This window comes from Leptonychotes weddellii, chromosome 4, assembly GCF_054177405.1.
Source record: "Leptonychotes weddellii isolate Sample4059 chromosome 4, ASM5417740v2, whole genome shotgun sequence".
Classification (NCBI taxonomy): domain Eukaryota; kingdom Metazoa; phylum Chordata; class Mammalia; order Carnivora; family Phocidae; genus Leptonychotes; species Leptonychotes weddellii.
Genome location: NC_138372.1, coordinates 126,089,243 through 126,116,037, shown reverse-complemented (window position 1 = coordinate 126,116,037; position 26,795 = coordinate 126,089,243). Strand labels below are relative to the sequence as shown.

Sequence of the window (26,795 nt, the reverse complement as noted above, 5' to 3'; positions counted from 1 at the left end):
CACAAAATTTATTGCTAAAAGTTTCTTATAGGCACAGAACCAATTCCTTTATATTAAATGTGAATAATTTTATTAAAAAAGTTAAGTCCATAATGAACACATTTTCTGCTTTTGGTATAGCCCATAGTAATAATGGATTGAACATTAGGGTCCATGAATCAAGTCTTTTTTATTCCCAGTTGTAACACTTAGTAGCCATATGACTTAAGGGCAAGTCACAAACTCTGCATTTAAGTTTTCAACTAACTATAAAACAGGATAATCCTACCTGCTCTGCCAACCTCACAGAACTACTGCTGGGTTCAAATTAAGATATAAGAAAAAAAATCAATTTACATATCATAAAAAGCTATATAAATAAATGTTTTTCTTAAAATTCTATTAAGTCAAAAATCATATATACTAATCTTAGTCATAAAAGCATTAATGTGTAAAATAAAAAAAAATCAGATCTTTACTGTTTTGTGATTAACACAACAATAAACAATGTAATATAAGAGATTCTGAAAACTATCAGGCTTTATGATTTATATTAAAGTTTAGGAACTGCTATTTATCAGAAATGATTATTTCTGGGCACCTGGGTGGCTCAGTTGGTTAAGCGACTGCCTTCGGCTCAGGTCATGATCCTGGAGTCCCGGGATCTAGTCCCCCATCAGGCTCCCTGCTCAGCAGGGGGTCTGCTTCTCCCTCTGACCCTCCTCCCTCTCATGCTCTCTCTCATTCTCTCTCTCAAATAAATAAATAAAATCTTAAAAAAAAAAAAAAGAAATGATTATTTCTTTTAGGATATAAAAGACTCCAAATTATGACAGGCAGGAGAGAAAATTACAACAGGTTCCAAGCCAAAGTCCCTGTATTATTGCTGGTTGAAAGCAAAGTGGAACAGGGTCTGTTAGCAGACAAACAAGTAACTGTATTATCAATTAAAACTTTCTATAGAGTATAATTAGTATTTTTCCACAGCAATTATTATGTGTCAGGCACGAAGTAACTCATACAAGCCATATATATACATGAATATACATATACACAAAATTTAAACCTCACATCAGACATTGGAGGTAGGAACTATTATCTATATTTTATAGATAGAATGGAAGTAAATTACTTTGCAAATAACTAAGTCCAACATGTGTTTAGTCCTTTTCTCTGTCCTTCTTTTTACATTACCTCACCCATCCCAATTCAGTGTTTATGTTTAAAGATCTCCCACATACTTTGGGACTTAGTGCTTACTTTTGTAGTTCAATACTTTTGTCTCTTTCTGCTTTAAGTTTCCTTTCCTTGTTTTCAAATTTTTCTTTCACTTCTTTTACTTGCATTTCAAGATGACTTAGAAGCTCTCCTTTATCATGCCATTTCTGATTAAGTGTACTAATATAAAAAAAAAAAACAATTTAAAAAATAAAACTGGTTATATGAAATTATTTAGCCACATTTTATTTCTCAACAGGAAATACTATATACCTGTAAGCTTTTCTAATTTCTTCAAGTTCTAACTCCTTTACTTTCAACTGTTGTTTTAGTTTTTCTTTTCTTTCATTGTGTCTTTCCAGTTTTTCAATTATGTCATCTAGTTGTGAAGATTTTTCATCAAGTTGTTCTTGAGTACATTTTTGTATTTCAGTGATCTTTTCTTGTAATATTTTGATTTGTTCTTCTCTTTCTTGTACACACTTCAAGAAAAAAAATCAGCACTTTACTTTTATTAACCCTAAATGTCTCATTTCCTAAATTAGGTATGGTTTAAAATTATTCTAAAAACTACAAATTAAAAAAATAAATTGAAGGGCACCTGGGTGGCTCAATATTGGTTAAGCATCTGCTTTCAGCTCAGGTCATGATCTCGGGTCCTGGCATCCTGGGATCAAGCCCTGTGTCGGGCTCCCTGCTCAGTGGGGAGCTTGCTTCTCCCTCTCCCTCTGCCCCTCCCCCCGCTTGTGCTCTTTCTCTCTAATAAGTAAATAAAATCTTAAAAAATAAATAAACTGAATATTTATTGAGTGTTTTCAAAGAGACTTACAGGACATACCCTTAAGGCAGACGCTTAACCTACTGAGACACCCAGGTGCCCCTGCAGGACATTTTTAAATCACAATCAATAAGAAACATCACTACTACTTTAAGTGCTATTAACAAAAATAAGAGTTTTATTCCCTTCACATTTTTTATGTCAGTAAGTTAGGCAATTATCAATCATAGAGGGAGAGAGAAGGAAAAGAAAGCAGCACAATAAAATTTTCAATTATCGCCATTTTGCATTTGAAAAGATGATTTCATGACAGAAACAGAAAACTCTTAGTGGATGACTGATACAGCAAAGACTGATATTCACAGTGTATGTCATGGCACAAATTAAACTGCTATTTCTACTGTGCTAAACATAAGTGCTTTCTGCATCAGGATGAGCAAATACTTTACTTCAAAATAAAGTATGATTTTATCACTATTAAAATGTCACATAAAAACAGGTTTTATATTCCCCCAAAACATTTTTTATTCTATCTTCTGTACCATGAGCCAGACTTCATCCTGTATTTACATACTATAAATCAGGGGATAATGAAAGATCAAAACTACCATAGGCACTGTTAAAAGTTTGCAGGTACTAGGCCTCATATAGGTTATTTATTCCAGTGAACATTTGTTTGCTTTATGTGGGCATGCCTGGATGTCTGGAATAGCCCTGCTATATACCACCTACTGATAGCAGTCTCTGCAAGTGAGAAAAAGTTGAAATTGGTAGTTCTGATTTTTACCCTGTTTCCTCTGCCCCACCCTGCCCTTTTTCCTACTTCTGGGAAGAAGATGGAGGTAAACAAATAAATACTGGAAAAGGCTAACTTATAAGTATGTATTCATAAGTATTATAAAGAGGTGGTTCAATTCCTCAGTGTGTTACATATCTAAAAATTCTAAGCGAAGATGTCAGGTAGTCTTGTAGTTTTGAGCAACATCTGCATAAAAGTCATGAATTGTTTATTTTCTCCCCATGACTCTCTGAAGCACTTAAGAGTGAGCAGTGTTGCCACATATTACGGGAGTCCACAAAAGCTATAAAAGAGTCTTATGAAATAATCCTATTAATAAAAAATAACAAACACTGCATCATCAGAGAGTCTGTGAGCCATATATACTGAAAAGTACCAAAATAATATATGGGGAGGAAACAGAATTTAAAAAATTTTCTGCTTCTGATTTCCATAGTCAGAAGCTAACTACAGAATCTATTTAATTGAAATTATCAGACTCCAAACTGAAAACATCAAACTTCATTATCATGTTCATTTGCCTTTTGCAGACTTGTTCTTTTTACATAAACTTTCATTCCAAACCCCTAGTTTCCCATGATTTGGGGATAGAGACAAGCCTGAGAAACAACATTATCAATAACAAACTTCAAAAGACCCAGAGGATTTCTATTTTATGAACATCTAATTTAACAATAAATAAGGGTCATTATCCGTTTTAGGTATTAGTGATGATGAATTTGCTGCTGAAAGAAATTATGCCAAACTAACTCTCTATGCTGTATGATTAGTGGGAAAGCACCACTAATACTCATATCTTTGAGGCTGATGCAATGTTCTTTAGAATAAATGTAGTAAATTGTGGGGGAAAAAAATGATGGGCTGAACATTTAAAAAAAAAAACCCAAAAACCTAAAACTAAAACTCTTCTGTGTTTCAGATCAACTATTATCATTCATTACTAGTCATTTCCTTCCTGCTCAGAGATTGACAAGAAGGCAGCAGTCTTGGGGTGCCTGGGTGGCTCAGTTGTTAAGCGTCTGCCTTCGGCTCAGGTCATGATCCCAGGGTCCTGGGATGAGCCCCACATCGGGCTCCCTGCTCTGTGGGAAGCCTGCTTCTCCCTCTCCCACTTCCCCTGCTTGTGTTCCCTCTCTCGCTGTGTCTCTCCCTGTCAGATAAATAAAATCTTAAAAAAAAAAAAAAAGCAGCAGTCTTCCGTGGAAGTAGCTTTGTCAAAAACAATGTATTATACCCAGAGTATCATCTGCTTTGCCCTGTGAAACTTAAAAGCAAATCACAAGTCTTTGTGTTTCATATTTAGCTTAACTCAAAGGAAAATATGCTTGGCTAGATTTTTAAAATAAGAAAAAAGGCTTACTGCTAAAAAAAATTTCAATAATTTTCCCTGCTGCTTGGCATGTATGACATATATATTTGAATTTTTGGATATACTGAAACCAAATTTCAATTGAGGAGTACCGATATAATTGTTTCGAGTGGTATAGTTCAGGCATTCATAGCCTAAATCTAGCTATGGATATGGCAACATTGTGATAAATGATGATTTTCTGTACTTGATAAAGTTCTCAAGGAATTTTTTAAAAAGTGACTAAGAAAAAGAAAAATAAATCTTAGGCCATTATAGCTACTCTGAAGAATGAGTTAATGGGTGGTAATCTCATTTAGCAGTTTCTTAACTCTTTTCTTCATTTTTATATTTTAAGAGATAATCCCTCAGAGAAAAATTTAGAGATCAAATTTGATTCAGTGCTCAAGATAACTAAAAAAATTCCTCTGGAAATTTTTCATGTAACATACTTTGAAGCAAACAATCCTGTTAGTATCTCTCTTAAGATAGGCCATATTGGGGGATGCCTGGGTGTCTCAGTTGGTTAGGCGTCTGCCCCCGGCTTGGGTCGTGGTCCCGGGGTCCTGGGATCGAGTCCCGCATCGGGCTCCTTGCTCAGCGGGGAGCCTGCTTCTCCCTCTGCCTGCTGCTCCCCCTGCTTGTGTTCCCTTCTCGCGTGTGCACGCTCTGACAAATAAGTAAAATCTTAAAAAAAAAAAAAATAGGCCATACTGGAGCACCTGGGTGGTTCAGTCGTTAGGTGTCTGCCTTCAGCTCAGGTCATGATCTCAGGGTTCTGGGATCAAGCCCCACATCGGGCTCCCTGCTTGGCGGGAAGCCTGTTTCTCCCTCTCCCACTCTCCCGCTTGTATTCCTGCTCTGGTTATCTCTCTCTCTGTGTCAAATAAATAAAATCTTTAAAAAAAAAAAAAGATAGGCCATATTGAAGAAGAGGGTAAAAAAATGGTTTCCCCTGGGAAATTTATTTTTAAATATAGAATAGCTGGTTTTGTCATCATTTTGAGATGTGATTTAGCAATACTGGAACATCCTAAACAGTGCTCTAAAAGGATATTTTAAACATATAAAACAGGAATTTTCTTAAGATTCCTAACCCTTTATTGACACTATTTTCAGTTATTTCACAGGCCATAATAACATCATCCCATAAAATTTTGAGGTAAAAGTAATTTAAAATTAATAAGTAAAAGCCATACAGTCCTTTTAAAAGGCAAAGGGCATATTTCATACAAGGAAACACATGACAATCTGTCCCAAATTCCACAACAGCTTGGATTCATTGAGATAGATATTTATTTGCTAATTTGATCCACTGGTTTACAAATCTGCCACATGCTCTTTTCCCAAAATAAAGTATCAAACTTACAGTTTTTAATTTTCCAATGGTTTCAGTTTGGTCTTCTATGATTTTGCACTTAATTCTTAATGCATCATTATCACATTCATTTGCCTTTCTCAGAGACTCATTCTCTCTACATAAACTTTCAATTTGTGCCTCTAATTTCCCACGATCTAAGGCTAGAGATGATCCTGAGAAATAAACATCAGCAGTAACAAACTTTAAAAGACCTTGGAAGATTTGTATTTTATGAACATCTAATTTAACAATATGTAATACAGTAAATAAAAAGAAAAACTGAATTAAAAAACAATATAAAGCGTAACAGAAAGGAAAGGGGAAGAGAACTAAAAGGTCTTTTAAACACCCATGGTTATTTGGAAAACCTAAAATTCCAAATCAAGAACAAGTAACTCAGACATGTAGTATTTAATTGGTGAAGTTATGGCATTCAAACAAAAAAATCATATTCAAGATTCTTATATGTAATGGACAAATAAGCAATTCTCCATTAAAACCAACATCTAGCTATTCATAATTTGTAAACTATCTACAAATGCCAGAAAACTGTGTCTACCTCTTGCTTCATAGTTGACGGGAAAAGAAAGGAGACTAAGAGTAAATTAACCTAAACCTAAAGTGGTTTTCATTCATACACTATCTCACATTTCTCCATGCATAACAAGATAAGTGTCACCAACATTTTTAGAAAAAACTGAGTACTGTGTACTATACAAATAACTTAAAAGCACTGTATAAGAAAGAATTCTTTCAATGACTTAGTTGTGGCACTGTAAAGGTAGACCTGTTCAGAAAAGTAGCCAAATTATATTGGGAAGAAAACCAACAACAACAAAAAAATCAGAGCTGTAACTTCCTAACTCGTGTCATAAATTCACATCTTAGGAGGCATTTCACTTGGCTGTACCTACTTATCCTTCCATATAAAGTATCACTTTCTTTTTTGGTGTGTCTTAGGCAGAGTTAATAAGCCCCTCCTTTTCTCAATACCCAGATTTGTTGATTTAGAAGAATGGGCTATTTTCGCTTTGAAAATTTGAAAATTTTACCCTGTTGTGCCAGCTCATGCCCCCATACTTTTCTTTCTGTCCTCAAACCATAAATTAGTGATTCCTTGGCGGCTAGCTCAGAAATAAGCTGGACTTTTTCATGCTTGAGAAGTTCTATTTGAATACTCTTCTGCTTGTCATCTTCAATCAAGATTTCAAGGGTGTTGATTTGATTCTGTACATCCCCAGAAACATTGGGGGGGAGGAAAGCAAAGTAATTATTACACTTAAGTGCTTATTTTTTACTTTTTGCATTTTACGAGAAAAAATGTTTAAGCAAATAAATGCATAGTAAATGCTCCTAAATTTTACAATAGAAAAAGTTTTAATTTTATTAGAGACCGATATAGGTCGTAAAATAAAACGTCAAAATTTAAGAGACTATCCCTTTAAAATCTCTGAATTTTATTCTAGTAACAGTATCTTAAAAGAGTAACTACACATGGAATACTCAAAATTTCTCATCAAGCATTTATATCAATAATCTAAAGGACACTTTCAGGAATTAAGTTCCTTTGGGCAAAATACCACTAATGTTTGAAATTGAGGCAAAAACACTAAAAAATTTAAAAATTATTACAGCTAGGTATATCTAAAATAACCATGACCACCACAAAATTATCAGCAATTCGCGTGGTGTTTCCCAAACTCAGGTTACCATCTGAGTATCACCATCACAATTTTTGCTGTTATCACTGTACAACTGGCACCTATTTTCTTAGTACACTTCTTAAATTCACTTATTTTACTTAAATACTATTTTAGTGTAAGCAATACAATCTGTGAAATCATGGTTTAATCCCCTAGTTATATTACTTTTCTCATACACCTCAGATATATAATTAGCATTATTAGAAGTTTGTAATTGTGTTACTTCCTAAAATTGTCAGGATATACTTGAGACTATGACATAAAAAATTAAAAAGAAAATATAATGTTACAATGTTTTACCTGTAAATTTGCTGCTGTTTCCTGTTTCAATTTCGAAACTTCTGCAAGTTTTATTTTTTGCTCCTTCACCATACAGGTCAGATCTTTAATTAAAGAGGAAGATTCATTTTCTTTTCGTTGAGCCCAAACAAGAGCATGCTTGCTCTTTGCTAACTCAGTTGCAACATTTTCAAAACCATCTTTAACCTATATTTCAAAATTGCATTATAAATAGCAGTTCTCCAAATATTTAGAAACTATTTGTTTCTGTAAGCTGTTCTAATAAAACTTTATTTAAAAAATAGGCCCAGGGGCTTTAGTTTGCCAATCCCTGCTCTATAGTAATAGAAGAATTCAGGCTGCCCAATTCTAGTGCTTTTACTTGACCATTTATAATCTTAGTTTTTGCAACAGCACTGAAGAGTAGCTATTATTTATGTGAAGAAACTAAGGTGCTAAGAATTTAAGTAATTTGCTTAAAATCATATAGCCAATGTGTAAATAGAGCTAGAATTCTAAAGTATAGTCTTCTCATCCAAACATATCTTGCTGATGCTGTTTTCAATAAAAAGCTAGATGCCAATTCTTACATCTTTAAATCTTCTGGCTTCAACAGTCAGAGCAATACGGAATTCATTTTCTAAATCCATATACCGTTGGTTTAATATATCAATTTTTTCTTGGTATTCTTTTACATCTTGCTCATGCTTTCTTTCTTCTTTAGCTACTTCTTTAGCTAAGGCTTCCTGGAACTCAGCATCACTGAGAAACTCCCTTGTTTCAAGTTCTTTCCTGGAATGCAAAAACAAATAAAAATCACAGGATGCTATTTCACCTGGAAAGAAAAACTTTCTTTAAATAGTTGTTAAAATAGTGTATATTCTCTATTTGTAATTTAAAATCAGCTCCTAACTTTGGAGCAAAGAAACTGGCACAGGATGGTAGAGGAAGAATATGAGTTTCATTTGATTGTATATTCAGTGGTGATGGGGATAAAAGGAGTATGCCATATTTAAACTGAGATAGTCCAGAGTCACTGTATGGCTTCTAAAATTCTTTAGGTGCATTTGTAGAAGTCAAATTCTACTTCACTATATCCTCTACTTTGGCTGAATCTTTGATATACAACTAATACAGTCTGACTGTTACTGGTGGTTGGTTAATAGAAAAAAAATCAGTTAAAGTGTGAAATTATTCACCAATCTTTTGATATACAGGGCAAGTTTATTTTTATTTAAATGTGAGTTCATTCTTTAGAGTTCTCCACTATTTTTCCTGAGTAAGTCAAACCCGTAATACAAAATCCATTATTTCTAGTTTTGGTTTCTTTAAACTAGAACAAGAAGTTAAAATATATTTGTAAAGGAAACTCAGTGCAAAATTTTAATTTTTACAATTATCTCCCCCAGTCTTTATTACAGTCATTCTGCCCCTGCATATGATGACAATCTTCCCCAGAACATCAAAATTTAATTTATAATTAAAAAACTCATTTATGTAAGGGTAAAAACAAAACAGGTTTTTGGAACAAACACAATTAACCCATGGCAGATACACAATTCAACTGGTAGGGCAGTAAGCAGATAACTAGCTGCAAGTGTTCAAATTATTGTGGATTCCACAGAACAGGTACGGCACACTACAACTGATAGGCCAAATCTGGCCTGAGACTCTTTTTGGGAAATAAACTTTTACTGGAACACAGCCATGCCCATTTGTTTACATATTTCCGATGGCTACTTTTTTTACTACAAAAATATAGTTTGGTATGGCCTGAAAAGCCTGAAATATTTTCTATCTGGCCCTTCATAAAAAAAGTTTGTTGACTCCGGCACCTCAGAGAATAAAGACTATTGATTAATAGGTAGTTACTAGGAGGTCAATTAAAACAGTTTTCTCTGTATTACAATGACCCATTTTTGGTTGGGTTTGGAAAAATACAAAATAAGCTTCATTGTTATAAGCTCTTACCTCAAGAAAGCCAGCTATTTGTTTTTAAGCTACTAGTTCTTAATGTAAGACTGATTTTAATGCATACATAAACATGTTATTTTTCACAAACTAATTGTTAGATTTCACCACTGATCAATCAGTCTAGTTTTAGGTAAAGGAGTAGGGTAGGGAGAAGAAACTTTTCTTTTTCTATTTTTAAATGTCATTATTTGGGGCGCCTGGGTGGCTCAGTCAGTTAAGTATCTGCCTTCGGTTCAAGTCATGATCCCAGGGTCCTGGGACTGAGCCCCACGACTGGCTCCTTGCTTAGTGGGGAGTCTGCTTCTCCCTCTGCCCCTCCTCCTACTTGTGTACATGTGCATGTACACGCACGAGCGTGCTCTCAAATGAAAATAAATCTTTAAAAAAAAAAAGTCATTATTTCCCTGATATATCTTTCATTTACCTGTGTTCTTGTTCTTTCAATGCAAGAAGTTCATGAAGTTGCTGTACTTGTTCCTTTTCTTGATGAAGAGAAGTTCTAAGTAAGTTTATTTCTGTATCAGCAGCGGCAGCTTTGAGCTCCACCTCTTGGATAAGTCGCATCTGAGTAAATATACACAATTACAGTATTTAGAGAATACTCTCCCTGCTTCTACTTTAATGCCAGTTCTCCAAAGAAAAGTGCCTTCTCAATAGGAACTGGTGACTAAGTTGATTTTCAAAATTTATTAAATTAATGATGCTACGGTCCCATAAAATATAGCCTTAGAAGCATCAAACACACTAGCATTATCTATAGCTTAATTACATCATAGATCTCAATAATTTCCACTCAGAAAGTATGAAAATGAAATCTTCAGGCTCCCTAAAGACTTTTAAAACCCGGCTCTCATAATACAACCCTAATCACCTACAATATTTCCACCAACTGTTCTTATAACTGCTTTGTGAGGGCTAGTCAGGAGTAATTCCACAGTGAGGTGGGGGCAGGTGGCGGGGGGGGCGCAGTGTGGTGTGTGTGTCCGTCAGTCCTGGCTGGCTCAGTTGTAGAGCATGCGACTCTTGATCCTGGGGTTGTAAGTTCGAGCCCCATGTTGGCTGTAGAGACTATTTAAAAATAAAATCTTCAAAAAGAAAAGAAAGAATTCCACAGGAATTGTTACATTTAAATGAATTTTTGCATATACCCTAATATCTTTTAAGTTTACTCTGTAACAATATAATTTGTTTCAAGATAAAACTATGAATTTGTGTTAATTCATATGACGGATAGATCAAAAGAGAGAAGTACCTGTGCTGCTTGCTGTTGCCCTTTTTGCCTCTCCATTTTTTCTAATGCTTTTTCCAGGGTTCTTAAGTGTCTAATGTGATCCTCTTGTTGATCTCTTGCTTTAATTAATTCAATAGTTAGTTTTTTAATTTCATTTTGAAGTTTGTGAACCATAACTTCGAGTTGTACTTTGGAATTTCTCTCTTTAAAAATAATTTCCCTTAGCCTAAAGCAGAAATCAAATGTGGCTTTAAGTATATATTATGCATACAAAAGGATAAAAATTGTAGTTAACATTAAAGGTTACAATAAAGAGGAAGATTTGAAGTATGTTTCAAACACTCATTAGGTAAAAATGGCTGAAAAACAGTGTAATATGCTTCTCTCCCATCCCTGAAACTAACACTCTGCCCAAAGGGAAAACATTCTATATAAATTAATGAAACTTTATCTTATATGAACTTTACTATTCAACAGCAAAACTTTACTGAACACCTAATTTGTTTCAGACACTGTGCTAGGTATGGGCTTAAAAGCAAACAAGATGGATTAAGATAAAGCCTGTGCCTTCAAGGAGTTCAACATCTAGGAGAGGGAACAGACATGGATACAGTTATAAAGCTATAAGAGAGATATGATATATAAATAGATGACTGGAAGTCAACTCAGACTTCCTTGTATCTTCCCCAGACACAAAATACTGATCCTAGCTTTCTATCAGTTAAATCCTTTGATTACAATCAAAAACTCTTAACTACCTAAATTAAAAGGGAGAATTTATTGACCTACATAACCAATTCAGAGGATGGGGTGCACTATTCTGAGGGACCACTGAAACCATGAAGACCATAAGGGTTCTCTACTTGTGATTCTCTACAGGCTGGTTTCCATTTCTCCTACTGTAGGGTTCCTTGTAAAGTATGATGGAGAGAAGGAAAAAGCTACAAACATTCCTGGGCTCACATTCTAACAGCTCTGAGGACCAAATAGAAAAGATTATCTTCCTCTAGTTCAATTTAGAAGAGTTCTAGGAAAGGCTCTGATTAGTCCAATTTGGTTCATATGTCCACTGTATGCACCAATCACTGTGGCCATGGACTAAGGCATTATGTTTACCCAGCTTGGGTCTCTAAAAACAAAAGAAAACATGTCAAAGTCTGGGAGAAATTTCAATTATAAGGCAAACAAAACTAAATTAAAACAACTCCTAGAACACTCAGGCTTAGCCTCATAAAACCACATCTTTCTGGGAGGAAGAAAAGGAAGATGCATTCTCTCTCTTGCATGATTCAGGGTCACAGGGGCTCTATACATCTACTATCGCACTCTATTAGCTACTTAGGTACCTAATGAGGTAGTCAGAGATTGTTAATTTACCCATCATGTTTCTTTACCCCGGTCTAGCATCTTCTTTTATCAAAGATAGCAATTCCCAAAACAAATAAGGCAGGAAGTTGGTGGGTGGTGGTAGAAGGACCAGTAATAGTATAATGATGCATCATAGCTTGCATAACTGAGAGGGTCTCATAGAATGATGGGTATTATAATTTTCCTTATAATACGTAGGTACAAAGTATGAGAAAAACAGGTAGTGGGGGATAGAAAATACATGAGTACCACAAAATTTTACTAGTTAAATGCCTAAAAGAACCTGAGAATTGGCTTGGGAGCTGTGTATATCAACTTACTAATCTATTAAGATTGGGAATTTATCCACTGTATAAACAGACAGGAAATGGAACTGAGAGCAACTTCCCAAACCTTATTTGCTGGCAAATACTAAATCTAGAAACACAGTGCTCATTCAAGAATAAGAGATAAAAATGAACAAGAACTCTACGGAAAGGTCTTGTAACCCTTTGAGAAAAAATATAATTTTTTTTTTAAATTTTATTTATTTATTTGAGAGAGAGAGACACAGTGAGAAAGGGAACATAAGCAGGGGGAGTGGGAGAGGGAGAAGCAGGCTTCCTGCTGAGCAGGGAGCCCAATGTGGGGCTTGATCCCAGGACCCTGTGACCACAACCCTAGCCGAAGTCAGATGCCTAATGACTGAGCCACCCAGGCACCCCAAGGAAAAATATAACTTTAGAAATAATTACCTACAAGAAACAGAAGATAAAGGTTACTGTAATTTCAGAAAACTGTTATTCTCACAGAATGGAGTAAGACAAAAATGTATTAGAGAATATATACAGAAAAAAACAGATAAAATAGGCAATGGAATGGATAAGATGGAAAAGCAGAAATACCAGAATTAAGAAACTTGGGTTATCTGGTACCAAAACCCACTGTAGAAAACAATATGCAACAGAGACCAAATATGACTCACAAAGCTGAAAGTTTGCCAATCCCTATTCTTCACAGAAACCAACACTTTACCAAAAAAAAAAAAAAAAAAGCCAATCCCTGTTCTAGTCTTTTGCTCTTCTTCACTTATTATACTTATTTATTGATCTAACACTTCTCAGCTTGAAGGCACAAGTAAGTGTACCTGAATCCTTCACTTACATAACAAATTTATAAAGCATTAAATCTTTAAATAAAATTAGTTCAAAACAAACTAAAACCACATACATTGTTTTTGATCTTACTACACCTAGTGTAAACTAAGGTATTCCAGATCCAAGTTTAGTATTCTTTGCACTAGGAGAGATCTTTCGTTTTACAGACTTTTCCCTTACCTATCTGTGGTGAGTAGAGCCAGGCTATGAATATCTTTTTTTTCATTTGCATGTTTGTGTAGTTCAGCAATATAATCCATAAGTTTCTTTTCAGCTTGTTCAGCTTTCCATCTCTTCTCTCTCTCTTGGTCTAGTTGTTCAACAAGTGTCTGGAAGAAAACAATAGTGTTATGTGAACCTGCAAAAGTTACTGAACCTCTCATTGCCTCAATTTTCTCATTTGTAATATAGGAATAATAGTTATCTAATTCAAAGGGCTGTGGTAAGAATTAAATTAATGAAAGTAAAGTATATAAAACAGTGCATGGTACATAATAGCCACTCAATAAATGTTAGCTGATATTATTACTGTCCTAATGATAATTATTATTTTTCAAACATTAAAGCCACTATACCTGAGAACAGGGAGAGGAAACCAATGGCATGAAAGGTTTGAAACTGTTAAAAAAACCCATTATACGACTGGAAGAACAGTGCACATTACAATTGAAAGTGTAACTAGCACTTCATAAGTAAAACAAGGGCAAGTTAATATTAGAAAAATATAAATCAACGTGTACTAAAAATTCTTAACAACATGAGAATTATTAAGGCAAATACTGAAGAATATTTAAATTCCTGAAGGCCTTTTTTTTTTTTTTTGGTTTGGTTTTTTTAAAGTAAGCTCTCTGCCAAACATGGGGCTTGAGCTCATGACCCGAGATCAAGAGTCTCATGCTCTACCGACTGAGCCAGCCAGGTGCCTTTCTTAAAGGCCTCTTAATCCGGGATCCATGCATCCAAAACTGGGTTTCAGAAGTCTTGATATTAAACACATTTTTTGAGTGTATATAAAAGTTCCCCTGAGAAGACCCATAAATTTCCTTAGCTATGGATCTGAGGGTCTGAGACCCAAAAGTCTGAAACCACTGCTTTAAGAAATAAGAACTTGAGAGGCGCCTGGGTGGCTCAGTCGTTAAGCATCTGCCTTCGGCTCAGGTCATGATCCTGGGGTCCTAGGATCGAGCCCCACATCGGGCTCCCTGCTCAGTGGGAGGCCTGCTTCTCCCTCTCCCACTCCCCCTGCTTGTGTTCCCTCTCTCGCTGTGTCTGTCTCTGTCAAATAAATAAAATCTTTAAAAAAAAAAACAAAAAAAACCAAACAAGAACTTGAAAATTTTGATCTGTTTTTTTTCCTCCACAAACATATAACAAATGATTTCACTAAAATTTGACCTTAGATAAATGTGTAATTTCCATTCCTTTACAATTTACAAAAATATACAAAATCTGGAAGTCAGGAAGAGGAAAATAACCCAATCTATCACCCTAGTAAAATTATATTCAATATTTTTTGCTCATAAAAACATGCATTATTTTACTGAGACTAATTTCATATTTAAAACTAAGATTATTCACATTCATTTTTTTTCTTAATCTTTTTTCCTCTTTTTTTAAGTAGGCTCTACTCCCAGTGTGGACCCAATGTGGGGCTTGAACTCACCACCCTGAAATCAAGACCCGAGCTGAGATCAAGAGTCTGACACTTAACCGACTGAGCCACCCAGATGCCCCCTTAATCTCTCATATCATACCCGATAAGTGGTGTCTTCTGAGCTACTGTTGTCTACTTTAATGATTTCAGTCTTCTGTTCTTCTGATTCTTCTAACATATTACAGTTTGCTAAAGATGATCTTACATATAAATCTTTAAAGAAAGGTGGTTTCATTTTACGATTACAGCTGCAAAGAGTAAAACATAGGTAATAACCCAAAGAAACATACAGTATTCATACTAGTTTTCACAACTGAGGTAACGACAGTCTATCAGTGAAAGGGATCCTTTTGAATAAATTTATATAAATATACTGAACAAATTTGAGTCAACAAGGCTGAAAAGTCAAATCTCTGACATTAGAAAAGAAATATCACTCTGAGAAACCTTAAAGAAACAAGCCAACAGTATTAACTTCTGGGTGCCTTATTTGAATTTCTAAAACTAAAACAATTACCTCATAAAAGGGTTGTTTTTATTGTGGTGCTTAATAGTCTGAATAGTTTTGGAATAATATGGGATTTTTGATCTTCGAGGAATTCTTCTATTACATTCTTTTCTGTTGCCATAGTCACTTTCAGAAGTCATATCTGTATCTCTTTTTGGTCTGAGATCTTTCTCAGGAACATTATCTAATAAAGAATCAGAAGTCTAGAATAAAAAACCAACAAAGTTTGTTAAAAGTTCAGTTCAGTATAAAAGATTTAAATGTCAAATTTCCTAAAACATTGTGACTTTTTATAAGATTAAAGGTTCATAAACTAGGTATGTTCAGAATTAAAGACAGGAATTTAGCTTCTGGTATGGACAAGTTCCTATGAGGTTGATTCTCAAGATAGCAATGATAAAGTCTAGGAAAAATATAAACAAACAACTATGAACAAAAACTATTTGGAGGCCTTGGACAGTGAACAAAAGCAGGCTTATTCTAGAGAGGAGCTGACACATGGAAAAAATGACCAGAACAGGGTGTTTCTGTTTTTATGGTTTTTCACTCGAGAGCTTACCACAATCAGCAGTACATAGGGAGTTGTTTTTTTTTTTTTTTTTGAAGATTTTATTTATTTATTTGACAGAGACACAGTGAGAGAGGGAACACAAGCAGGGAGAGTGGGAGAGGGAGAAGCAGGCTTCCCGCGGAGCAGGGAGCCCGATGCAGGGCTCAATCCCAGGACCCTGGGATCACAACCCAAGCCAAAGGCAGATGCCTAACGACTGAGCCACCCAGGCGCCCCAGTATATAGGGAGTCTTAAAACTGAGGTAGAAAAACCAAAGACTTTTGGGCCTGAAGAATCATTGGACAGTATAGACTGTAGGAAGCCCAGTTACAGATTAAAAAAATGAACTGCTGCCTAAGAGACAAATTTATAGTTTAAGTGAAAGCAAGTCAAACGTTTGCTATGACAAAAGTATCAACATTCTTTGGAGGGCTATAATAGCATCTAAAGTCTCCACAACATAACATTCACAACGTCCAGGATAAATTCCGTAACTACTCAATATAGGAAGAACCAACAAAATATGACCTATTCTCAAGGGAAAACACAATCAATGGAGACCTAACCTGAGAGGATCCAAATGTTCAAATAAGCAGAAAAGAACAATGGTATATTACTCAGCTATAAAAAAGAATTATATTGCCATCTGTGACAACATGGATGGACCTAGGGTATTCTCCTAAGTGAAATAAGTCAGAAAAAGACAAACACCATATGATTTCATATATAAGTGCAATCTAAAAAACAAATGAACAAACATACAAAAACCATAAACAGACCCATAAACACAGAGAACAAACTGGTGGTTGCCAGAGGGGAGGGGATGAAGGGGTGGGCGAAATGAGTGAAAGAGATTGGAAGGTAGAGGTTTCCAGTTATGGAAGGAATAAGTGAGAATAGGGAATATAGTCAATGGTATTGTAATAGCATTGTATGGTGGCAGATGGTAGCTACAATTGTGGTGAGCATAATATAGAGAGTTGTCAAATCACTATGTTGTACACCTGAAACTATGTAACTATGAAACTATAAACTATTGTTTATCAATTATACTTCAATAAAAAAGATAAGAACTTTAAAATAGTGATTATAACCATATTCAATGATATAAAATATGCCTGTCTTGAATGAAAAGAAAAATTCAGCAGAGAAAAAGAAATTATAAAAAATGGAAATTTTACAACTGCAAAATACAACACCTGAAGTAAAAATTGGCTGGTCTTAAGAAGAGAATGAGGTGATGAAAGAATAAGTGTACTTGAAGATCAGTTTATCAAAATTATTTATTAAATTAATTATAAAATTATTTAAAATGAATACAGAGGAAAAAAAAAGTTGATAAGATATAGAGAATCTCAGGGAACCGTGGAAGAGTATCAAAAGATCTAAGCGGAATCTGAGAAAAAGGAATATGGGACAGAAAAATATTTGAAATGATGTCAAAATTTTCCTAAATTGGGTAAAGACCAATTTACAGATTTAAAACACTCAGAGAAACCTTAAGTAGGACAAATATGAAGAAAAGTATCCTTAAGCACAATGTTGCCAAACTGCTGAAAACCAAAAGTAAAGGTAAATTCTTGAAAGCAGCCAAAGAAAAATGACACATTATATTCAGGAAATCAAGGATTCTAAAATGCTGACTTGCATTCAAAACTATGGAGGCCAGGAGACAGTACTAAAAGAAAAAAAAAAGCCGTCAATATAGAATTCTATATTCAGCAAAAAATGTCCTTCAAAAGGCATCTGTTCTCAGATGTCTACTACAAGATTTGCTACAGGAAGTTCAGGCTAAAAGTCCTGACTGAAGGAAAATAATACTACAAGGAAATTAAATCTTCAGAGAGTGTCATATATGATTTATTTTTATTTTTTAAAAAGATTTTACTTATTTATTTGACAGAGAGAGCACAAGCAGGGGGAGCAGCAGGCAGAGGGAGGGGGAGCGGCAGGCAGAGGGAGAGGGAGAAGCAGGCTCCCTACTCTGTAGGGAGCCCGATGCGGGGCTCAATCCCAGAACCCCGGGATTATGACCTGAGCCGAAGGCAGATGCTTAACCAACCAAGCCACCCAGGTGCCCCTCATATATGATTTATATACAGGTAAATACAAATAATTTTTAAATATTTTTTACTTTTAATTCCTTTAAAGCAAAAATTAAAACACTGTCTCTGGAGTTTATAATGCATCCAATGAAATACATATGGCAACTATAACAAAGTGTAATAGAAGGAAGAATTCTACATTTTATATGAATATAGTATTGAAAAGTCTATTTTTAGAGTTATCACACACAGAAATAAAAAGTATGACTAAAGAATGAAATACAAATTAAGATTGGATTATAAAAAATATACAATAGAAGATAGAAAAAGTAGAAAAATGAATAAAAAAGTGAACAAAAAGCAAACAATGAAATGGTATACCTAAATCCAACTTCATGAATGATTACAGTAAATTTCAATGGAGTATGGACTCTTCAAAAGGAGTGATGGCCATGTCGGGGCGCCTGGGTGGCTTGGTTGGTTGGGTGGCTGCCTTCGGCTCAGGTCATGATCCCAGGGTCCTGGGATCAAGCCCCGCATCAGGCTCCTTGCTCAGCGGAGAGCCTGCTCCTCCCTCTCCCTGCCACTCCCCGTTTGTGCTCTCTTTCTATCTCTCTCTCTGTGTCAAATAAATTAAATAAAATCTTAAAAAAAAAAAAAAAAAAAAGGAGTGATGGCCAGGCTGAATTAAAAAACAAGACCCACCTATATATAAGACTTACTTCAATATAAAGATATAGCAAGTTAACAGTGAATGGATGGCACCATGAGCTACCACTTCATACCCAGTAGGATGGCTATCATCAAAACCAGATAATAACAAGTTGGTGAGGATGTGGAGAAACCGGAACCCTCATATAATGATGGTAGGAATGTAAAATGGCGCAGTTGCTTTGGAAATAGTCTGGTCATTCCTCAAAAGGTTAAACACACAGTTACTATTTGACCTAGCAATTCCACTACTAGATATATAGCAAAGAGAAATGAAAACCTATGTTCACACAAAAGCATATACATGAATGTTCACAGCAGTGTTACTCATAATAGTCAGAAAGTGGAAATTACCCAAATTAACCAACCAAATGAAGAATGAATAAAATGTAGTATATCCATACAATAGATTATCTTATATTAAAAAAAATGAAGTACTGATACATGCTACAAAATGGGTAAAACCTGAAAGCATCATGCTAAATGAAAGAATATAATCACAAAGGGCCACATATTGATGATTCCATTTACATGAAATTTCCAGAATAGGCAAATCCATATAAAAATAAAATCCACTAGTGGCTGCCTAGGGCTGGAGGAAAATGGTAGTGACTGCTAATGGGTACAAACCATTGAATTGTACGGTAAGTGAATTATAGCTCAATAAAGCTGTTTTTTTTAAAAAAAACCCTGACTGATGGAAAAAGATTTATATATAAATTGTAAGCGTAAGAAGGCTGAAATGGTTCTATTAATATCAGATAAAACAGGCTTCAAAACAAAGAACACTCCCAAAGACAAAGAAGAACACTTCATTAGGAAGACAGAACAGCTGTAAACATGTATGTGCTTAATACAGAGCTTCAAAATATAATAAGCAAATGTTAAGAGAATTAAAGGGAGAAACAGACCAATCCAAACTTAGATGGAGATTTTAACATTTTTGTTATAGAATCAGACAAGTAAATCTTTAAAAAATCAGTATCAGCAGCAACTGATAGAACTAGATAAAAAAATCAGTAATGACATGAGTCATCTGAAAATACTATCAGCCATCCTGACTTAACAAGTATACAATAAACATTCTGTCCAAGGGCACAAAGAACATTCACCAAGATAGACCACACGCTGGGCTATAAAGTAAGTTCCAGTAAATTTAAAAAGACTAAAATTATCTAGAATGTTCTCTGACAAAATGAAAGTAAATTAGAAGTTACTAACAGAACATATGTAGAAACCAAAACACTTGAAAATTAAACGAGACAGTTCTAAATATTCCTTGGATGAAGGAAGAAATCACAAGAGAAATTAGAAAATATTTCTAGGTAAATAACGATGAAAACAAACGTATAAAAATTTGTGAACTGTAGCTAAGGCAGTGCTTAAAAGTATTTACTGCTTTAGATGGTTAATTTAAATTAGAAGACAGGTCTAAAATCAATAATCTAAGCACTTACATTAAGAAGCTAAAAAATGAAGGGTAAATTCAAAGTAAGTAGAAGAAATAATAAAATGTAGAAATCAGTAATACAGAAAACAAAAGCAGATAAAATTAACAAAATTCATCTTTGTAAACAGAAACAAAATGCTTGACTAAATTTTTTTTTTTTTTTTTTGACAGAGAGAGAGACACAGCGAGAGAGGGAACATAAGCAGGGGGAGTGGAAGAGGGAGAAGCAGGCTTCCCATCGAGCAGGGAGCCCGATGCGGGGCTCGATCCCAGGACCCTGGGATCATGACCTGAGCAGAAGGCAGACGCTTAACGACTGAGCCACCCAGGCGCCCCTTGACTAATTTTTTAAAAAAGATTTTATTTATTTGAGAGAGAGAGCATGAGAGAGAGAGAGCAAGGACAAGCAGAAAGGGGGAAGGGCAGAGGGAGATCTCAGGACCCTGGGATCATGACCTGAAGCCAAAGGTAGACGCTTAACCAACTGAGCCACCCAGGTACCCCACCCTTGGCCAAATTGACCAAGACAAAAGAATATATATATATATATATACACACACACATATATATAAAATAGAACAGAGAGAGAGGGGACACAAATCATCATTATCAGTAATAAAGGAAAGGCTATCATTACAGATCCTACAGATATTAAAAAGATAGTAAGAGAATATTAGTAACAATTTTACGTTGACAAATTAGATGAAATGGACAAATTATAAAACACAACTTATATAAAGCAACACACAATGAGACAGAAAATGAGTTGCCTTATAATTATTAAAGAGAGTGAATTTATTATCACAAACCTTCCAGGGCCAGATAATTTTACTGGTGAACTTTATCAAACATTTAAGAAAGAATAATTCCAATCTTACAAAAATTTTTTAGAAAATAGAGGAGGGGGCAGTTTTCAACTCATTTAGGTAGGCAACATTAACCTAGTATCAAAACCAAAGATGCTACTATAAAAGTAAAAACAAATATCCCTCATGAGCAAATTGTAAAAACTCTTATAAAATATTAGCAAACTAAATCCAAGAATATATGATAATTTATCATGATTAAATGAGGTTTACCCCCAATATGCAATGTTTGTTTAACATCTGGAAACTAATCAATGTAATTCATACTATTATGTGAGTAAAAAATAAAAAAAACATGATCATCTCAATAGATGCAGAAAAAGCATTTAACAAAAAAAATTCAACAACATCAGAAAACTCAGCCAATTGGGAACAAAAGTAAACTCCTTAACTTGATAAAGGACATCTATGAAAAACATAAGACTCACATCATACTTAATTGTGAAATACAGAAGGCTCTCCAAGGATCAGGAATAAGACAAAAGTGCCCACTCTCACCATTTATCTTCAGTACTGCACTGTAAATTCTAGCTATTGCAACAAAGCAAAAAGGACCAGCATAAAGGTCAGAGAAGAAGGAAAACTGTCTCCATGCAACTGTTTATGTAGAAAATTACCAGGAAAATACAAAACAAGTACTAGAACTATTAAGTAAATTTAGCAAAGTCATAGGATCCAAGCTATATACATACAAAAATAAAAGGTATTTCACAAACAAGCAGCAATCATGGAACATGAAGCCACAAAAACTCTTCAATTTACAGTGTTATAAAACAAAATACTTAGGAATAAATTTAATAAAAAATATGTAAAACTTGTATACTAAAACTACCGCTGAGAATGATGAAAAAGATCTAAAGAATAGATATAAAACATGGAATGATTTCAAAGTTATACTGAGTGAAAGAGGACTTACACAAAAGAGTATATTTGTACGACTGCAATATTATATTATATTATATTAGGTTCTGGAAGAAGCATTCAGTAATCTATGGTGAAAAAGGGAGGAAAGTGATTGCCTTGGGGGAGAAGACTGACGGGGAAGAGGTAATGTTGATGATGGTTATGTTTATCTTCATAAAAGTTGGGTAGCAGGCATATGTATTGTCAATTCAGGGAAAACACGTATCTGTATTTTACATCAAAAGAGATGGCTAAAAAAATACTGAACTCTATAGTTAATGATATACATGCGTAAGTATTTTGAAGGAAATATACCAATGCATGTAATCTACTTTGAAATGTGTCATAAGATAGTCTGATAAATGAATAAATGGATAGATACACGATGAAATAAGCAAAGTAAAATGTTGACAGTGGGATCTAGTTGGTGGATATACTGGTATTCACTAAGAAATTCTTTCAAATTTGCTCTAAGTTTGAAAATTTCATAATAAAATGGTAGGGAAAAACTAAAAGACAAAAGTCTTCACAGAGAACTCTCAAGATCAGTGAAATAATAATAAGTCCCATAGTTAAGAAAAATATCATTGTAGTATAGCACATTTTCAGTAATTTCATGACCTCACTTATAAATTACTACTTTTGAAATAACATTGAGTATATACATCAACTGAAATTAAAACTGTATGTTTACCCTTCACACAAGTTAGCATCCACCTAATTTTTTTATTATGCAGAGAAATGAATCATGTTTTTCCCCCAGACAGCTAGACTCCTATTTTTGGTTACAAAGTAGGAAGAATTATTATTATTTTTTTTTTTTTTAAGATTTTATTTATTTATTTGACAGAGAGAGACACAGCGAGAGAGGGAACACAAGCAGGGGGAGTGGGAGAGGGAGAAGCAGGCTCCCCGCAGAGCAGGGAGCCCAATGCGAGACTCGATCCCAGGACCCTGGGATCATGACCTGAGCTGAAGGCAGTCACTTAACCAACTGAGCCACCCAGGCGCCCAAGTAGGAAGAATTATCATCATAACTGAGTAAGAAGCATGCTGGTGGAAAGAATACCAGACTGGATATCAGAGATTTGGGTGTGAAGCTCAACTCTTACTATTAAAGGACGCTTAGATAAACTCCTGAGTTTCTCTTCTATAAAATAAGAACGATATATTGATCCCTAGCTACTTGACTGGTGTGTTGTGAGAATGAAATGAGGATGGCATAGAAGAAGCCATAAAAGTTCACTTCAAATTCAGGTTACTAAAATTAAACCTAAGTTCTGATATTGGCAGAAGAATCAGCTTTTAGAAAAGACGAACGATGAAATCTGAGGAAACGGAGAAGTTGGAGAGCTCAGTGACATGTTATCAATGATGTTAAAGAATGTATAGGCCAGCATTCTTATCCCAGTTCTATTCCTACCCACCTCTGTGGCCCAAGTGAAGTGTCTAGGGTTTTCTGGCACACAAAATCCTTACAGCCTTATTCATTTACTGCCCTAAGGTAAACTTTTTGTTTATCTAGCATTGTTATGTTAGTGTTGTAACTATGATAATAGTCCAGAATTATTAAAAACTCTCTGAACCATAATTCCACAATTAGCATTTTCTACTCCATACCTCCACCTCATTTGGAGAAAAAAATTTTGAATATTAAAATTTAATTACAAATATCTAGGTCAAACTGACATTTGACTAATAGCTTCTTTGGCCTGTACCACAGTATCTCTACCCTATATCCAGGTAGGGGCTAAATAATAATCCACTGCATTCTCAGAAGTGTGGTGCTTAAGAAAACAACTGTTATTGTAGATCACAGTCAAGAACGCTACAGCAAAGTCTGGAGACCCAAATAGCAGTAAAATCTAGGCATTGCAGTCCATCCACATAATTCAAAGATTCTAAAAGCCAGTGTACCAGTAGCAGGGGTAAAAAAGAATATCTCAGGAAAGTAGAGATTAATCTGGTGAGGGTCTGCTGTAAACAGAAATTAAAGCAGGAACTATGTAAGTTAACCTGTCATGCAGCTATAAGTTCTAGAAGTGGTTTTGATCATTAAACAATTGAAGATAGTAGAGGCCCAAAGTAACTCATGTATCCTCTATATTTATAAACATTGAGTCAGAAGAGTTCTGAGTTTACTCAAAGCCAAAAGGTGGGTGGGTGGAAATAATGTGACATACAGCAAAATAAAGGAATTATATAATAAACATTTGAAGGACAATAAGGAAAATGAGTGAAAAAAGTATGTTATCTTTTTCTACTACTATTATTATAAAACAGAATCCTATTTCCGTAAAGGAAAAAAATATACATACACAACAGAATGTTAACTATAAATTGTTTCGGGTTGGTTAGCTTATATGCTATTTTTATTTTACATTTTCTCAACTATTTTTTTTTCAACTAACATTGCTTAGAAATAAAGGAAAAACAGTTACTTCAGTGAGAAGCTGTAAAATTTGATCATCTAATTTCTGAAGTTTCATGTCGTTATGAAAATTGTTTTCATGATTAACTTTCTCCGGCTCAGAAGATGGACATATAGATATAAATGATGTCAAGCCAGTATCTGTTGGTGATGCAAACTGATCCAAGGGAGCTATCTCATCGATGGGTGGTGTTACCACTGGCATACTATCAATTATCTATGATACAGAGAAACAAACCAAGATCTTTTAAGTCTACATTAATTAAAATTTGAAGGTATCTTTTATATTAGAAAAAAACAATACCATACCTCATCTTCACTTATATTTAGGGGAGAATCAGAAGAAACTAAGTTATCCAAAAGACCTTCTAAGCACTGTAGGCGTGATGAATTTATTTCTGACCAATTTACTGGCTCACCAAATATGTTCTTGCAGTCTAGGATTTTAAGCTGTGGCAATGTCTGGAGCATAATTGCTCTGTACCCTTGGAAACAAATCATTCAAAATAAAAAGTCAGGCATTAAAAAGTTAATTATTTCTCAAATACACTAAATTTATCACCTACCAGATATATCACCTGAATGATAAAATTAGTCCTGGAATGCAACTAATAAACTTGTAATAAAAGCTACTTAGTCCTGGGCGCCTGGGTGGCTCAGTTCGTTAAGCCACTGCCTTCAGCTCAGGTCATGATCCTGGAGTCCCGGGATCGAGTCCTGCATCGGGCTCCCTGCTCGGTGGGGAGTCTGCTTCTCCCTCTGACCCTCCCCCCTCTCATGTGCTTTCTCTCTCTCATTCTCTCTCTCTCAAATAAATAAATAAAATCTTTAAAAAAAAAAAAAACTCTTAAAAAAAAAAAAGCTACTTAGTCCTTCTCTAGTATGTAATCGTTAAGTATAAAACAAACAAAACACTCCCACCACCCCTCCCACATAGTCCTCCTGGTGAAGATCAGAAAGTTAAAAATCATTATTGCTGGATTTAGCTTTTGTAAAATTGCTTTAAAGTTATAAATGCATGATACCAGTAAGCTTATTCTGAACAGAAAGCCAACCATGTCTTTTATTTGAAATATAATTAGTATAAATATAAATCAGGATAATGTGGGTAACCACCAGAAATTCAGAATTTTGCTAATGAGGCCTTAAGTATTAGTAAATTAAACTTCCCCATCTTTCTCCCTTAAATTAGATATAACTAAGATTAAGATAGGCAATCTATCAACTATTCAAGAATGTGTTTATTTTCCTTAAGTACAATTAAATATGAGAAATCTGACAAGTTAACATTAATTTGGTGTCTAGGCTAAAAGAAACAGTTTAACTTTGCTTAACTATAATGTTAAGACCAAGTATTTCTAACAAAGGCCAGTGAAGTGGTTGGAAGAACTCCAAAAGAAAGAATCTGGCAAATCAATTTGAGAAATTTTGAGAGGAGAAAGGTTATTTTAGTAATAAGTATCCCTTTAATTCTAGGGGGAGGGCAACCGTGTTGAAATACCTAATCAAAGTGAAAAACAAAGGTTCAAATTGTAGGAACCAGAGATTCTTAAGGCAAATTGTCAGGGAAAAAATCCAACTTGGGTGAGTAAGGAAAAGAAGAAAAAAGTTGTTTTAGAAATAAGGCTTTTTTCCCCCAAAAACAGGGTTTCCCCAGAAAACTGAAGTCTCTCCTGATTCTTAGGTAGACTCTATATTATATGGCCTTAGGAAAATAGTTCATCTCACATCTATTATATTCTTCTGTGAAATAAAATTATCACAACAGGTTTCCATTCTGGGAAAAGCCTTCATACAGTTGCATATTAATGACAGAATGGAGCCAACTCTGTAGCCACCTTCTACCCAAGCTGATCTTTGGAATATATATTCATATTTTACATTTGTATCTTATTGCTTGGTTAAGTCATTTGAAATAAGTGATAATAATAAGAAATAGTAGTCTGGTCTGCTTTGTATTTACCAACTTCAGTGATTCTGAATTCGATCAAATGGCATTTCAGCAGCATCTTCAATATATCGTATTAAGTTTTCTTCCTTACAAAAATCATTTATTTATTAAACACATTCACAAACAAAATTAAAAAGGTATACAGGAAAAAATTTTCCTAATATTTCCTGATTCCCAGCTACCTTTTCCACCCTTTCTGCCATTTCCCGATCCCTACCTACTTAATACTGGAGTTAGCCATTGTTATCAGTTTTTGGTATAGCCTTCTGGATATTCTATATATACAATCAGCAAATACACACACATATTTTACCCTTTGCACATAAATGGTAACCTATTATATGCAATGTTTTCAAACTTGCTTTTTTTCTATTAACAGTGTATCTTGGAGATAATTACATATCAGTAGCTAAAGATTCTGTATTCTTTTTTTATGGCTGCATACTATTATACTGTTTAAGAATAGATTATAACATAATTTAATTTTGAGGCATTCACTTATCAAATATAAAACTGTTTAAATAGAATTATTTATCTGTGCTCTCTTAACCG

The 26,795-nt window shown here is 34.6% G+C and overlaps 1 protein-coding gene and 1 long non-coding RNA gene across 7 annotated transcripts in view; one reads left to right on the top strand and one right to left on the bottom strand.

Annotated features, from left to right (window-relative positions):
• Positions 1–26,795, top strand: part of LOC145720928 (uncharacterized) — a 288,979-nt gene that overhangs the window by 3,952 nt on the left and 258,232 nt on the right. The gene's annotated exons all lie outside the window — the stretch shown is intronic.
• The window catches only part of LRRCC1 (leucine rich repeat and coiled-coil centrosomal protein 1), a 39,192-nt gene that overhangs the window by 5,548 nt on the left and 6,849 nt on the right, over positions 1–26,795 (bottom strand). For 3 of the 6 annotated variants that reach the window (XM_031024935.2, XM_006727127.3, XM_031024941.2), the window contains 13 exons: positions 24,602–24,777; positions 24,303–24,509; positions 15,345–15,538; positions 14,928–15,075; positions 13,354–13,502; positions 10,691–10,895; positions 9,863–10,002; positions 8,055–8,256; positions 7,486–7,671; positions 6,535–6,709; positions 5,492–5,655; positions 1,471–1,679; positions 1,240–1,377 (listed from right to left, as the gene is read on the bottom strand). In XM_031024935.2, the coding sequence (XP_030880795.1) occupies positions 1,240–1,377; positions 1,471–1,679; positions 5,492–5,655; positions 6,535–6,709; positions 7,486–7,671; positions 8,055–8,256; positions 9,863–10,002; positions 10,691–10,895; positions 13,354–13,502; positions 14,928–15,075; positions 15,345–15,538; positions 24,303–24,509; positions 24,602–24,777 (2,293 nt within the window). Of the gene's footprint in view, positions 1–1,239; positions 1,378–1,470; positions 1,680–5,491; positions 5,656–6,534; positions 6,710–7,485; positions 7,672–8,054; positions 8,257–9,862; positions 10,003–10,690; positions 10,896–13,353; positions 13,503–14,927; positions 15,076–15,344; positions 15,539–24,302; positions 24,510–24,601; positions 24,778–26,255; positions 26,330–26,795 lie in introns of all 6 variants that reach the window. The other 3 variants (XM_081816189.1, XM_031024946.2, XM_031024939.2) reach the window with 3 other exon arrangements.